Below are 17005 nucleotides of genomic sequence, written 5' to 3' on the forward strand. Positions count from 1 at the left end.
GGTGGTATACAACGACATATATGTAGTTTGAAACTTTGAGTGCAGAATTAAGTGTAGAAGCTGCAGACAAAATGGAGTGCAAGTAGGTAATAGTATGTATAAACATTACTTCCTTTTTGTAAAGCAACGCTGTGACTTCCTCCTGAACAGCCTTTCTTAGATTCTTACGTTACTTGTTTGGAACAGAAAAGCCCTTCTGTTCTGGCCATCAGGGACCTGCTATCCCAAAACTGGGCCACAGCCTTTAATAACAAACACAAGAGATTACACAGAGCACACTGCCTGGGAGTGAGGGAGAAGGGTGGGGAGGAGGCCGAGACCCTCACAACACTCAGGTATTTAACTGGGCTCTTGAAGCACAACAGTAAAGGAGGCCAAGTCCTGGTGAAGTGTCTCAGCCTGAAACTTCAGCTATTTATTCCCCTTCATAGATACTGCCTGAGCTGTTGAGTTCCTCCAGCATTTTGTGAGTGTTACTCTGGATTCCAGCGTCAGTCCTTAAGAGGGATCTTGGCCCAAAGCATCAACTCTTCATTCCTTTCCAAAGATGCTGCCTGACTTGTCGAGTTCCACCAACATTTGCTATTTCCAGCATCTGCAAAACCTTCAGTTTACAGTGCTTAACTCACTAGCTTTTACTCTTTTCTGCACTACTTATTTTTATATAGTTTGTCTTATAATGTGATGGATATTTTACATAATGCACTGTGCTGCTGCCAGTGTTAATAGACCTGATCCCTATGAACATCTGGAGGCTAATCCAGAGTGGTCAAGCAGTTCTAAACCAGGCCACTACCTGGGGTCATGCCCTTTAGTCACTGGGGCGACACTGCCAGAGGAGGCAGAGCAGTATACACAGTCCTGTCTTCACACCGCCAACACCCACTGTGGCCACTACACATGGCAAATATGGGCCATCAGTGACAAGAACTCTAAGGGTGGGAGGGGCATCCGTGGGGGCAGAAGGTGTAAGTGGAAATCTTCAGGTGGAGATGCTGCATCAGGAGTGGGAGAGAAGAGGAAAAATTGGTAGTGTGGAGGGTTTACTCCCACGAGTGTGTGGGTGGGCGGGTGAGTCGTCCAGTGAGTTGTAAAATGAGTTAGCAGAGTGTTGCAGAGGGAGGCTATCGGGAGCTTGAAGACCAAAGTGAGAAGTGCCAATGAAGGCACAGTCACTATTGTGATGTGGGAGTGAGTTCACAGAGAGTCATAAAGAAGTACAGCACAGAGGCAGGCCCTTTGGCCCATCTAGTCCATGCTGAAACCATTTATATTGCTTATCAACCTGCACTGGGACCATAGCCTTCCATACTCCTACCATCCATGTACCTATTCAAACATCTCTTAAATGTTGAAATTGAGCTTGCTTGCACCACTTGTGCTGGTAGCTCATTCCACACTCTCATGGCCCTCCGACTGAAAAAGTTTCCCCTTATGTTCCCCTTAAACTTTTCACCTTTCACCCTTAACCTATAATCTCTAGTTGTTGTCCCACCCAACTTTAGTCGAAAAAGTCTGCTTGCATTTACCTTATCTACACCCTGCATAATTTTGTACACCCCTTTCAAATCTACTCTCAATCTTCTACACCCTAAAGAATACAGTCCTAACCTATTCAATGTTTCCTTATAACTCAGGTCCTCCAGACCCTGCAACATTCTTGTAAATTTTCTCTGTACTCTTTCAACCTTTCCTGGAGGTAGGTGACCAAACTGCACACAATACTCCAAATGAGGCCTCACCAACTCATACAACTTCAACATAACATCCCATCTCCTGTGATCAATACTTAGACTTATGAAGGCCAATGTGCCAAAAGCTTTCTTTATGACCCCATCTCCAGGTGATGCCACTTTCAATGAATTATGGCCCTGTATTTCCAGATCCCTTTGTTCTACCACATTCCTTAGTTTCCTGCCATTCACTGTGTAAGGCCTACCCTGAGTGCTCCTACTGAAGTGCAAAAACTCACACTTGTCTGCATTAAATTCCATCTGCCATTTTTCGGCCCACTTTCCAGCTGGTCCAGATCCCTATGCAAGCCATGACAGCCTTCCTCACTGTGCACTACACCCCCAGTCTTGGTGTCATCTGCAAATTTGATGATCCAGTTAATCACATTATCATCCAATCATTGATATAGATGACAAACAACAAAGGACCCAGCTCCGATCCCTATAGCACACCACTAGTCACAGGCCTTCTCAGAGAGGCAACCCTCTATTACCACTTTCTGGCTTCCCCCATAAAGCCAATCTCTAATTCAATTTAATACCTCATGTTGACTGCTGAGTGACAGAACCTTCTTGACAAGCCTCCCATGCGGGACTTTGTCAATTACCTCGCTAAAGTCCATGTAGACAACATCCACTGCTTTGCCTTCATCTGCTTTCCTGGTAACTTCCTCAAAAAACTCTGTGAGATTGGTTAGACATGAACACCATGCACAATCCCATGCTGACTAGACAACCCTTACAGTTATAAGACAACCACAATCTCAATAGTCTGACCTTCAGATCCCGATGAATCAACTTCTCCCGATGAATGTACTCAACACCATCCAACAATTGACGCATTATGCTTAAGGAATCTTCGGTCCGCTGTTGCTGGAAGTTTTCTTGTATCCAGACATTTAAGTTCTTCTCGTACAACTTCATTTGGATATACAGGTATGTCTTGTTATCCCTGCAACAACGTAATTCAAAAAAAGAAATTGTAAGTTTTGAAAAATCATGAACAAGAAACTATGAAAAGATAGCTTGCATGTTTAAGAAACTTTATGCAGTCAAACGCACAGACTTCTAGTCAAGATGGCGCCTGCGTACAATGCTCCTTTGGCCAACATCTTCTGGATAAATCATGAAACCATCTTTTTCACTTCTTTTATGTTTGTTTGTTTCTCACATTGAATGAGATTGTGGAACTGTTGAAGCCTGTGTTTTGCTGTTTGGGTGCTTCAGCACTCTGCAGTCTCTGAGATGGTTGTGGGAGGCAGATGCAGAGTGAGCGAACCTTGTGCTGAGGAGGCTGCAGGATGCCGCACAAGCCAGTGTTTCTCTCCATTTCACCAATTGAAGCTTCTATCATTCGCCAATTAAAGCAATGAGGGTGACTGAAACATCGAGGCGACTACAGATGTTTGGAGATTGTTTGGATGTTCCAGCACTCTGTAGGCTCCGAGAAGATTCCAGGAGGTTGAGGCAGTGTGCACGAACTTTGTAGCGGGCAGGCTACAGGACAGGGCTCAAACCCATGTTTGTCTCCATTTTGCCAATTAAAGCCCCCATTATTCGCCAATTAAAGCAATGAGGGAGATTGAAGCTTCAAAGCGAGTACAGAGGGTGAGAGTGCATAAGTGACCATTCGTCACAACTCATTCATTAATCCTGATAAAGGGTCTCAGCCCAAAACATCGACTCTTTATTCCTCTCCATAAATGCTTCCTGATCTGCTGAGTTCCTCCAGCATTTTGTGTGCGGTAGTAAGTAATATACAGAAGGGCCTGCATTCACTAGAATTCAGAAGAACGAGGAGTGACTTGATAGAACCTATCAAACATTGAAAGGCCTCGATAGAATGGAAGTGAAAAGGGTGTTTCCACGGTGAGGGTGTCTACGTCCAGAGGACACAGCCTTAGAACAGAGGGCATCCTTTTAAAACGAAGGTGAGAAGGAATTTCTTCAACCGGAGTGTGGGCAATCTGTTGGATTTGTTGCCACAGGCAGCTCTGGAGGCCAAGTCATTGGGTATATTTAAGGCAGAGGTTTTTTTGATTACTCAGGGCATGAAGGGGTATGGGAGATTAGCATGAGATTAGGGTTGAGAGGGAAAATGCATCAGCCATGATGAAATGGTGGAGCAGATGATGGGCCAAATGGCCTAATTCTGCTCCTATTTCTTAGGGTCTTATGCTCATTAATGCAAATATCTAATCAGCCAATCATGTTGTAGCAATCAATGCATAAAAGGTCAAGAGCTTCAGTTGTTGTTCAGACCAAACGTCAGATTGTGGAAGAAACGTGATCTAAGTGACTTTGACTGTGAATGATTGTTAGTGCCAGACTGGGTGGTTGAAGTATTTCAGAAACTGTTAATCTCCTGAGATTGTCACACACAACAGTCTTTAGAGTTTGCAGAGAATGGTGCAAAAAACAAATGACATCCAGTGAGTGGCAGTTCTTGGGCAAAAATGCCTCGTTAATGAGAGAGGTCAGAAGAAAATGGCCAGACTGGATAAAGGTGACAATAACTCAAATAACCATGCATTACAGTAGTGGAATGCACAAGAGCATCTCTGAATGCACAGCACATTGAAACTTGAAATGGATGGGCTACAGCAGCAGTGAACCACACCGTGTTCCATTCCTATATCTAATAAAGTAGCCACTGTGTGTAATTACAAATTTTATGCAGCAACAAAACTTACGTCTATTGTCTCATTACCTCTCTTCAAACCAGGAAGTGTGGTATCGAACAATGTTGGGATGTTCCATATTTGCCAAAACCACGGCCTCTCGTCTGGTGCTTCTAATTGGAGATTAAAAGCAACATGTCAGAGTCAAAGTCTCACAAGAAGGCAGGTTCATCAAAGCAATGCCGTTAAGCACAGATCAGCCATCGGGATGATTCACCAGGATTAGAGAGCAGGAGCATCGGTTGAGCAAGCTGGGGCTTTTCTCTTTGGGCTGATAGGATCCACTTATAGAGTGGACAGCCAGCACCTTTTCCCCAGGTTGGAAATGGCTAATACAAAAGTACAGGGAGTATGTCAGATTGTTTTTACATACAGGTAGTAAGTGTGGGCGATGCACTGCTAGGGGTGGTGGTAGAGGCAGAAATATTGGCAACTTTTAAGAGACTAATAGATAGGCACATGGATGATCAAAAAATGGAGGGATATGTAGGTTGGATTGAACTTAAGAGTAGGTTAAAGAATGGTACAATATTGTGGGCTGAATGGACTGGACTATGCTGTATCATTCTATGTTCTACTTAAATATAAAGCACCCAAAATAATCTGATTCTTGGCAAATTTCCCACATTTATAATTTTAAAAAGCACTTCGATGATAGCGTGTGTTGGAATACCTGAGCGTAGAAACACAAGTCTCATTCTTTTCTCCCCTGCTGGACAGACCAAGCACCCAAGAGCACCATCTAGGGGTTCACCCAAGAATCCTGCTCCAGGATTGGTGCACTGTTGTATGTTCTAAGTAGCTTGATGTTCCCCTCAAACCACTGTTGTACAAGCAGCTATCTCTTTCTACTTGACACAACTCCTTGGTCTCTGGAAAACTGCTGTATACAATGACTCAAAGCCATACAGTGCAGAAACAGACCCTTTGAATGTGCAGTCATTCACCTTACACCACTCCTACTCCAATCATTTTTATTCTCTCCCACATTCTCATCTCCCCCACCCTAGATTCTACCACTCCCCACACACTGGGGCTGATTTACAGTGGACAATTACCCCTCGTCCCCAGATTCTACCACTCCCCACACACTGGGGCTGATTTACAGTGGACAATTACCCCTCGTCCCCAGATTCTACCACTCCCCACACACTGGGGCTGATTTACAGTGGACAATTACCCCTCGTCCCCAGATTCTACCACTCCCTACGCACTGGGGCTGATTTACAGTGGACAATTACCCCTCGTCCCCAGATTCTATCACTCCCTACGCACTGGGGCTGATTTACAGTGGACAATTACCCCTCGTCCCCAGATTCTATCACTCCCTACGCACTGGGGCTGATTTACAGTGGACAATTACCCCTCGTCCCCAGATTCTATCACTCCCTACGCACTGGGGCTGATTTACAGTGGACAATTACCCCTCGTCCCCAGATTCACCACTCCCCACACACTGGGGCTGATTTACTGTGGACAATTACCCCTCGTCCCCAGATTCTACCACTCCCCACACACTGGGGCTGATTTACAGTGGACAATTACCCCTCGTCCCCAGATTCTACCACTCCCCACACACTGGGGCTGATTTACAGTGGACAATTACCCCTCGTCCCCAGATTCTACCACTCCCTACGCACTGGGGCTGATTTACAGTGGACAATTACCCCTCGTCCCCAGATTCTATCACTCCCTACGCACTGGGGCTGATTTACAGTGGACAATTACCCCTCGTCCCCAGATTCACCACTCCCCACACACTGGGGCTGACTTACAGTGGACAATTACCCCTCGTCCCCAGATTCTACCACTCCCCACGCACTGGGGCTGATTTACAGTGGACAATTACCCCTCGTCCCCAGATTCTACCACTCCCCACGCACTGGGGCTGATTTACTGTGGACAATTACCCCTCGTCCCCAGATTCTACCACTCCCTACGCACTGGGGCTGATTTACAGTGGACAATTACCCCTCGTCCCCAGATTCTACCACTCCCTACACACTGGGGCTGATTTACAGTGGGCAATTACCCCTCATCCCCAGATTCTACCACTCCCTACACACTGGGGCTGATTTACAGTGGGCAATTAACCAGCCGCCTGCCTTTAGGTGGTGGAGGACACCAGACCACTAAGAGACCATAAGACACAGCAGCAGAATTCAACCCATCACATCTGCACTGCCATTCGATAAAGGCTGTACTTCTCACCGTGCGGCTTTCTTCTGGTTGAGAGGGAGAACGTGCAAACTCCACACAGACAGTGCTTGAGGTCAGGAGTCTCTGGAGCTGTGGACACTGGTTCCAACGGTTGTACAGTTGTGTCACCCTTTAACACATTCTACAAATATCTCTTGTACATCCACTGAGTTCATTCCACCTTCATGCACCATCCTCCAGCCCGTGAAAGCACTGCCAACTCCAAGTTACACTGAAACGTGTCATTTGCCTCAACAAGCAACACAGCCCAAAGATGTGCTGGGGGCAGCCCACAAGTGCTGCTATGCTTTCAGCACCAACATAGCATGTCCACAATTCATTGAAGCTAACCTGTACATTTTAGACCACATTTTGGTCCATCAGATCTGTCAGCCATTCCATCATGGCTGATTTACTATCCCTCAACTCCATTCTCCTGCCTTCTCCTTGTAACCTTTGAAGCCCTGACTATTCAAGAACCCATCAACCTCCACTTTAAATATTTCCAATGACTTGGCCTCCAGATGCATCTGTGGCAATGAATTCCACCGATTCACCACCCTTTGGTGAAATTCCACCTTATCTCTGTTTTAAAGGCACATTTCTCTATTCTGAGGCTGTGTCCTCAGGTCCTAGACTCCCCACTGCAGAAAACATCCTCTCAACATCCACTCTGGCAAAAGGGCCTCATAAAATACTTTCTTGCTCCCCTTAACAGCAATTTGATAACAATATACTGGATAACAAAATATTGGATAACTGAATAAAAATGTTGGGAAGGTCAAGTTGTCCAATTCTGCTTTCATTTCAATTCCATAAAAGCTCTCATTACATCTGCCCAATGGTACAACCTCAGACTACACTCTCCAAGTACAGGAAACATCTTTCATTTCATCTTTTAGAATGTGGGAGGAAACTGGTGCACCCGGAGGAAGTCCCTGCAGTCACAGGGAGATGGTGCAATTATTTACAGACAGAGGTGGGAACACAACACCAATTTTCTAACTGCTGGCACTGTAAAGCACTGCACTGCCCACACCACCATGGAACACAACACCAATTTTCTAACTGCTGGCACTGTAAAGCACTGCACTGCCCACACCACCAATTTTCTAACTGCTGGCACTGTAAAGCACTGCACTGCCCACTATGCCAGGCTTCAGCCAGAACCTGAACATATCACAAACAGCTTCAAGTAATCTCTAACCTCCATTCGTAGCTGGCTGAGGTTAACAGTTTAAAGAGGAAGAGAAAAAGTACACTCACTCATCCCGTGTAGGTATTTCCTTGATCGCATAGTACGTTTCATCAACAGAATGCTTTGCTTTATAAACACAGCCAAATCCGCCTTCGCCGATTCTTTTTTTGTCAGTAAATTCCTTCATGCTGGATTTGTTCATTTTAATCAAGAAAAAAAACATAAATAGAAAGGAGTAAATAACTTTTCAACACAAAGAGATGCTGGAGATCCGAAGCAACAAACCGAATGCTGGAGGAACTCAACAGGTCAGGAGGCGTCTACAGTTAAAAGGGAATAATCAGTCGACAGGTCCCCATGAAAGGTCCCAGTCTGAAACATCGGCTGTTTATTCCTTTGGGTTTCATCAGCGTTTTGTGTGTTGTTCCTTAAATAATCTTGCCACCCACAGCACAGGAACATGACTTGTCCACCTTTGGCATTGAGGTTACTTAATGATACATTAGGGGAGGAGTGAAAAGGAGAGTTATAAAGGAACGCAAAGTGGAGAGAGAGTAACATTTAAGGATGCACTTTGAGTTTATGGTGAAAGGAGGGGTGTACAGGAGATCCACCATGGTACTCCCTGTGATGTATAGAAATTACACAGCTGCCCTTTATGTTACTGGTGGACTACATCTCTTCCCCTGTACCACTCTCACCCCTTACCGGCCTGTTATCTTCTACACACACCCCAGCTCAGGCCAATGGAACTAATACTACTACCATCAGGCAGGAGGTACAGGAACCTTGTGTCCCACACCACCAGGTTCAGGAACAATTCAACCATACTACTCCTGAACCGGTGCAGGTAACCGCAACATATACTGTAATTGATTTACTTATTATTATATTATTTCATTTTCTTCTTCTATATTAATGTATTGCATTGAACTGCTGCTGCTAAGTTAACACATTTCATGTCACACACCAGTGATAGTAAACCTGATTCTGAACCCTGAACTAATTCCACAACCTATAGACTCACTTTCAAGGAACCAAAGACTTATGTTCCCAGTATTTAGATTTTTTTTTAATTTGCATGTTTTCTTTTGCGCATTGGGACCTCAAGGTAATATGTAGTATGATAATACAGCCGGCTCTCCTTATCGGCGGGGGATTGGTTCTGAGACCCCTCCCCCCCCCTCCCCCGTGGATACCAAAATATGTAGATGCTCAAGTCCCTTATTTAACCTGTTCCAGTGCGGTGGTCTTTAGGACCCAGCGGAATCCCAGACTTTATTTAACCTGTCTCAATGCTGTGGACATTAAGACCCGGCGTAGCTCCACAGTGTTTCTGTTCACGAAAATAATCACGATTGCAATTGAAAATAAGGTGGAAATAATAAAGCGATCGGAAAGAGGTGAAACGCCATCAGTCATTGGAAGAGTGTTAGGCTACAGTCGGTCAATGATTGGAACAATTTTAATAGAGCATTTGAAAGGCCCTGCCCCAATGAAAGCTATAATTATTACTAAGCAATGCAGTGATTTAATTATTGAAATATGTATGTTTCTTAAGTGTTTTATATGCATAGAAAGGTAAAATATGTACTAAATACTAAGAAAAACGTTTGACTAACTGACACTACATAATACCAGATATACCTGTTCCGACTTCAAATCCGACTTAAAGATGGACTCAGGAGTGGAACTCATTCATAACCCGGGGACTGCCTGTACTGTTCATTTCTAGGTTACTTGTAATACCTAATACTATGTAAATGCTATGTAAATAGTTGTTATACTGTATTGTTTAGGGAATAATGACAAGAAAAAATAGTCTGTACATGCTTAAACAACAAGTGTTGGAAGAGCACTTCTGTGTTTTCCCGATCCGCGGTTGGTAGAATCCGCGGATAAGGAGGGCCGACTGTATACACTCCGTGGCCACTTTATTCGACATTAGAGGGGAACCCAGTGAGGTCTTCTGCTGCTGCCACCTATCCACTTCAAAGGTGATGACTTCTCCAAGGTGACTTCAAGAAGTCATCACCCTGACACAGTGGTGTCAAGAAAACACTCTCTCCCTCAACATTGCAAAAACAAAGGAACTGGTTGTGGATTACAGGAGGAACGTAGACAGGCTCACCCCTATTGATATCAATGCATCTGGGATTGAGAGGGCGAACAGCTTTAAATTCCTCGGCTTGAACATCACCAAGGATCTTGCTGGTCTGTACATACCAGCTGTGAGGTGAAAAAAAATCACAACAGCACCTCTTCCGCCTCAGACGGCTGAAGAAGTTTGGCATAAGTCCCCAAATCCTAAAGACTTTCTACAGGGGCACAATTGAGAGCATCCTGACTGGCTGTATCACTGCCTGGTATGGGAACTGTACTTCCCTCAATCGCAGGACTCTGCAGAGAGTGGTTGATGCACCATCAATAACTCACTCTGAGACGTAAGGCGAGATATCAGCTTTTATTGACTGGAAGAAGGAACCAGGAGTGAGTGACCATCATACTACGTCCTGGAGACTGAGAGAGAGCATAGGCCTCAGATCGCCTTTATACAGGGGTCTGTGGGAGGAGCCACAGGAGCAGTCAGCAGGGGGCATGTCCAGACAGGCACACGTAGTTCACCACAGTGGTGCAGACAGCCCAGCGCATCTGTGGACGTGAACTTCCCACTATTCAAGATATTTACAGCATCAGGCATGTAAAAATGGCCCGAAGGATCATTGGGGACCTGAGTCACCCCAACCACAAACTGTTCCAGCTGCTATCATCCAGGAAACGGTAATGCAGCATAAAAGCCAGGACCAACAGGCTCTGGGAAAGCTTCTTCCACCTGGCCATCAGATGGATACAATTGTATTTCTATGCTATATTGACTGTCTTGTTGTACATACTATTTATTACAGATTACTATAAATTACATATTCAGAGATGGAGCGTAAAGATTTTTACTCCTCACGTATGTGAAGGATGTAAGAAATAATGTCAATTCAATTCAACGTTGTGCATTCAGAGATGTTCTTCAGCACACCACTGAGTGGTTATTTGAGTTACTGACACCTTCCTGTTGGCTGGAACCAGTCTGGCCTTTCTTGTCTGCCCTCTCTCATTAAACAAGGCATTTTCATCCACTGAACCGGATTTTTGTTTTGTTTTTTATACCATTCCCTTTGAACTCCAGAGACTTGTGCATGAGATTCTCAGGAGATGCTCAGTGTCTAAGATGCTCCAGCCATGCCATTTGGCACCAAATTTCATTCTATGGCTAATGTCATTTAGATCACACTTTTTCCCCATTCTGAAGTTTAGTCTAAACAACTGAATCTCTTGACACATCTGCATGCTTTTGTACAATGACTTGCTGCCACATGATTGGCTGAATAGATATCTGCATAAATGAGGTATGCAGATTCACCTAAACAAATGTGGCTACTGAGTGCACATGTACATTGATATAAAATGCACTTTGAAATATGAACTTTTTGACCTTTGAACTTACATTTGTAAAGTTTCTTTGTACTGAAGTCTGTGCCAAGACCCACTTCATTTAATATACACTTTGAGATTTAACACAATGGGGAATGTGGGATGAGCCAGGCCCTTGCCCACTGAAACCACATCAACCATTTATATTTTACTGCCCCCACATTCCCTGCATCCCCCATCTCCCTGTGATTCTAACACTTGCCTACTTAAAGAGGCAATTTACTACAGCCAATTAACTGCAATTCTTTGGAATAGGGAGGGAAGCGGAAAACTTGGGAATCACAGAGAGAACGTGCAAACTCCACACGGACAGCACCAGAGGTCAGGACTGAACCCCAATCTCTGGCGCTGTGAGGCAGTGACACTGTGCCTTCCACATTTCTCTTCCTTAAGTGTTTGTTTGGCAGGACAGGAGCCCGCGCCGACCAATTACACCCACTAATCCTTTCACCTTTGAAACATGCAAGGAAACAAACACAGTCACGGGGTTAAACGTGCAAACTCCCTATAGAGAGCAGTGGAACTGAACTCGGGTCGCTAGCGATAGCTTTGCTACAAATCATACTTAAATGCGAACGTACAATATAGTCTCTTACCTTATTCTTGGGTTTACACCTTTTCCCCTCTCCTGTAATTTAAAGAAGTGCAAAAGTGATTAACTTACTCTAGTTTAGCCGATTAACATATGAGGAGCATTTGATGACTCTGGGCCTGTACTGACTGACTCTAGAAAAATGAGGGGGAATCTCATTGAAACCTACTGAATGCTGAAAGGATTAGATAGAGTGGATGTGCAGAGGATGGTTCCAATAATAGGAGAGTCCAGGAGCAGGGGCACAGCCTCAGAATAGCAGGGTGTCTCTTTAGAACAGAGGAGGATTTCCTTTAGTAGAGAGGGCTGAATCTGTGAAACTCATTGCCACAAGTCTTTGAGAATATTTAAAGCAGAGGTTGATAGGTTCTTGATTAGTAAGCGGGTGAAAGGTTACAGGGAGAATGCAGGAGAATGGGGTTGACAGGGATAATAAATCAGCCATGATGGAATGGTGGAGCAGACTCGATGGACTGAATGGCTTAGTTCTGCTCCTATGTCTTTTGGTAAATCAGTCCTTGTGTGGTTGGGGGAGGGGGTGCGGTTGCTGATGAAAATAAAAGGGAATGAATATATGCTTAGTGTAAACCTGTTGTTGATAGTCAGCATAGACTCCAGAGGCCAAAGGTCCTGTTTATGGGCTGTCTCTCACTACAAATGATGGCAACTAATCATAGAGTCTTAGCAAGGATTGACCGCAGATGATAGTGGTCAGGGTAAGTTGATGGATATCAACCCCCTGGATATGTAATAGAAACATAGAAAATAGGTGCAGGAGTAGGCCATTCTGCCCTTCGAGCCTGTACCACCATTCAGTATGATCATGGCTGATCATCCAACTCAGAACCCTGTACCTACTTTCTCCCCATACCCCCGATCACCTTTAGCCACAAGGGCCATATCTAACTTCCTCTTAAATATAGCCAATGAACCGGCCTCAACTGTTTCCTGCGGCAGAGAATTTCACAGATTCACCACTCTCTGTGTGAAGAAGTTTTTCCTCATCTCGGTCCTAAAAGGCTTCCCCTTTATCTTTAAACTGTGACCCCTTGTTCTGGACTTCCCCAACATCGGAAACAATCATCCTGCATCTAGCCTGTCCAATCCCTTTAGAATTTTATACATTTCAATAAGATCCCCCCTCAATCTTCTAAATTCCAGTGAGTATAAACCTAGTCGATCCAGTCTTTCTTCATATGAAAGTCCTGCCATCCCAGGAATCAATCTGGTGAACCTTCTCTGTACTCCCTCTATGGCAAGAATGTCTTTCCTCAGATTAGGGGACCAAAACTGCACACAATATTCTAGGTGCGGTCTCACCAAGGCCTTGTACAACTGCAGTAAAACCTCCCTGCTCCTGTACTCAAATCCTTTTGCTATGAATGCCAACATACCATTTGCCTTTTTCACCGCCTGCTGTACCTGCAAGCCCACCTTCAATGACGGGTGTACAATGACACCCAGGTCTCATTGCATCTCCCCTTTTCCTAATCGGCCACCGTTCAGAAAATAATCTGTTTTCCTGTTCTTGCAACCAAAGTGGATAACCTCACATTTATTCACGTTAAATTGCATCTGCCATGAATTTGCCCACTCACCTAACCTATCCAAGTCACCCTGCATCCTCTTAGCATCCTCCTCACACCTAACACCGCCGCCCAGCTTCGTGTCATCTGCAAACTTGGAGATGTTGCATTTAATTCCCTCGTCTAAATCATTAATATATATTGTAAACAACTGGGGTCCCAGCACTGAGCCTTGCGGTACCCCACTAGTCACTGCCTGCCATTCTGAAAAGGTCCCGTTTACTCCCACTCTTTGCTTCCTGTCTGCCAACAAATTCTCTAGCTACATCAATACCATACCCCCAAAACAGTGTGCTTTAAGCTTGCACACTAATCTCCTGTGTGGGACCTTGTCAAAAGCCTTTTGAAAATCTAAATATACCACATCCACTGGCTCTCCCCTATCCACTCTACTAGTTACATCTTCAAAAAATTCTATAAGACTCGTCAGACATGATTTTCCTTTCACAAATCCATGCTGACTTTGTCCAATGATTTCACCTCTTTCCAAATGTGCTGTTATCACATCTTTGATAACCGACTCTAGCATTTTCCCCACCACCGATGTCAGACTAACCTGTCTATAATTCCCCGGTTTCTCTCTCCCTCCTTTTTTAAAAAGTGGGGTTACATTAGCCACCCTCCAATCCTCAGGAACTAATCCAAAATCTAAGGAGTTTTGAAAAATTATCACTAATACATCCACTATTTCTTGGGCTACTTCCTTAAGCACTCTGGGATGCAGACAATCTGGCCCTGGGGACTTATCTGCCTTTAATCCCTTCAATTTACCTAACACCACTTCCCTACTAACATGTATTTCCCTCAGTTCCTCCATCTCACTGGACCCTCGGTCCCTTACTATTTCTGGAAGATTATTTATGTCCTCCTTAGTGAAGACAGAGCCAAAGCAGTTATTCAATTGGTCTGCCATGTCTTTGTTCCCTATGATCAATTCACCTGTTTCTGACTGTAAAGGACCTACATTTGTCTTGACCAATCTTTTTCTTTTCACGTATCTATAAAAGCTTTTACAGTCAGTTTTTATGTTCCCTGCCAGCTTTCTCTCATAATCTTTTTTCCCTTTCCTAATTAAGCCCTTTGTCCTCCTCTGCTGGTCTCAGAATTTCTCCCAGTCCTCAGGTGTGCCGCTTTTTTTTCACTAATTTATATGTTTCTTCTTTGGACTTGATACTATCCCTAATTTCCCTTGTCAGCCATGGGTGCACTACCTTCCCTGGTTTATTCTTTTGCCAAACTGGGATGAACAATTGCCAGTCTATCTTAACTAATTCACGTCTCGTACCTTCAAAGTTACCCTTCTTTAAGTTCAGAACCTTTGTTTCTGAATTAACTATGTCACTTTCCATCTTAATGAAGAATTCCACCATATTATGGTCACTCTTACCCAAGGTGCCTCGCACGACAAGATTGCTAACTAACCCTTCCTCATTGCTCAATACCCAATCTAGAATGGGCTGCTCTCTAGTTGGGTCCTCGACATGTTGGTTCAGAAAACCATCCCACATACATTCCAAGAAATCCTCTTCCTCAGCACCCTTACCAATTTGGTTCACCCAATCTATATGTAGATTGAAGTCACCCATTATAACTACTGTTCCTTTATTGCACGCATTACTAATTTCCTGTTTAATGCCATCCCCAACCTCACTACTACTGTTAGGTGGCCTGTACATAACTCCCACCAGCGTTTTCTGCCCCTTAGTGTTATGCAGCTCTACCCATATCGATTCCACATCCTCCAGGCTAATGTCCTTCCTTTCTATTGCATTAATCTCCTCTCTAACCAGCAATGCTACCCCACCTCCTTTTCTTTCCTGTCTATCCCTCCTGAATATTGAATATCCCTGGATGTTGAGCTCCCATCCTTGGTCACCCTGGAGCCATGTCTCTGTGATCCCAACTATATCATATTCATTAATAACTATCTGCACATTCAATTCATCCACCTTCTTACGAATGCTCTTCGCATTGACACACAAAGCCTTCAGGCTTGTTTTTACAACACTCTTAGCCCTTATACAATTATGTTGAAAAGTGGCTCTTTTTGCTTTTTGCCCTGGATTTGCCTGCCTGCCACTTCTACTTTTCACCTTACTACTTTTTGCTTCTGCCCTCATTTTACACCCCTCTGTCTCTCTGCACTTGTTCCTATCCCCCTGCCACATTAGTTTAAAGCCTCCTGAACAGCAGTAGCAAACTGCTGTTTGGTATTTGCTGTTTGCTGTTTCAAACCCTAGGACATTGGTTCCAGTCCAGCCCAGGTGCAGACCGTCCTGTTTATACCAGTTCCACCTTCCCCAGAACTGGTTTCAATGTCCCAGAAATTTGAATCCCTCCCCCTTGCACCATTTTTCAAGCCACGTATTCATCTGAAATATCCTCCTATTTCTACTCTGACTAGCACATGGCACTGGTAGTAATCCAGAGATTATTACCTTTGTGGTCCTACTTTTTAGTTTATTTCTCAACTCCCTAAATTCACCTTATAGGACCTCATCCCGTTTTTTACCTATATCATTGGTACCTTTGTGCACCATGACCACTGGCTGTTCACCCTCCCATTCCAGAATGTCCTGCAGCTGCTCAGAGACATCCTTGACCCTTGCACCAGGGAGGCAACATACCATCCTAGAGTCTCGTTTGTGGCCACAGAAACGCCTATCTATTCCCCTTACAATTGAATCCCCTATCACTATAGCTCTCCCACTCCTTTTCCTTCCCTCCTGTGCCGCAGAGCCACCCATGGTGCAATGAACTCGGCTGCTGCTGCCTTCCTCTGATGAGACATCTCCCCCAACAGTATCCAAAACAGTATATCTGTTTAGGAGGGAGATGACCTCAGGGGACTCCTGCACTACCTGCCTACTGCTACGCTGTCTAGATGCCTGGATCCCTGGATCTCCCCCCAGGTGTGCAAAAGTAATAGGGGGTATTCATATCTCAACTCAACAGGACCTTGGAACTGGAATTAAACAGCTGGGGTTATTGACCAGACCTCGGTCTCAGGAGGGAAGATGTCAGGGGGTAGAGCAGTGGTTTCTGTTTCAGGGGAGGAAAAGAGAAGCTCCTGCAAATGGGCTGTGAGTGGGTTGGTGCTTGGAGCAGAGATGGAGTTAACCCTTGGCAGGGGCAAGGCCTCCCATGTTCACTGTCATTGGCTTTCAGTTTTAGAGAATGTGCGGGGAACCAGGGAGATTCATACTGCAGTGCTGGCTCGATGGTGGAGTGCTCCTACTGCCCTCTGCTGGCGTACAGCCAAGTGACAGCACCTACGCTAAAAAATTTCTCATAAAACACAACGCTGGAAATCCAGAGCAAAACACTGGAGAAACTCAGCAGGTCAGGCAGCATCTATGGAAATGAACAAAAAGTCAGCATTTTGGGCCGAGACTTTCACCAGGACTGGGAGGAAGGAGGAATAAACCAGAATAAAAAGGCGTGGGAAAGGGAAGGAAGTGGTAGGTGAAGCAAGGTGAGTGGGGGAGGGCTGAAAGCTGATAGGTGAAAAAGGCCAGAGAAGGGTGGAC

At 44.7% G+C, this 17005-nt stretch overlaps 1 protein-coding gene across 4 annotated transcripts in view; it reads right to left on the reverse strand.

Moving 5' to 3' along the window:
* LOC132400804 (interferon-induced, double-stranded RNA-activated protein kinase-like) overlaps nt 1-17005 on the reverse strand; it is a 79308-nt gene that overhangs the window by 15017 nt on the left and 47286 nt on the right. For all 4 annotated transcript variants that reach the window (XM_059982189.1, XM_059982190.1, XM_059982191.1 and 1 more), the window contains 4 exons: nt 11894-11925; nt 7880-7999; nt 4444-4527; nt 2511-2685 (listed from right to left, as the gene is read on the reverse strand). In XM_059982189.1, coding sequence (XP_059838172.1) covers nt 2511-2685; nt 4444-4527; nt 7880-7999; nt 11894-11925 — 411 coding nt within the window. The remainder of the gene's footprint in view (nt 1-2510; nt 2686-4443; nt 4528-7879; nt 8000-11893; nt 11926-17005) is intronic.

This window comes from Hypanus sabinus, chromosome 10 (genome assembly GCF_030144855.1).
Source record: "Hypanus sabinus isolate sHypSab1 chromosome 10, sHypSab1.hap1, whole genome shotgun sequence".
NCBI classification, from domain to species: domain Eukaryota; kingdom Metazoa; phylum Chordata; class Chondrichthyes; order Myliobatiformes; family Dasyatidae; genus Hypanus; species Hypanus sabinus.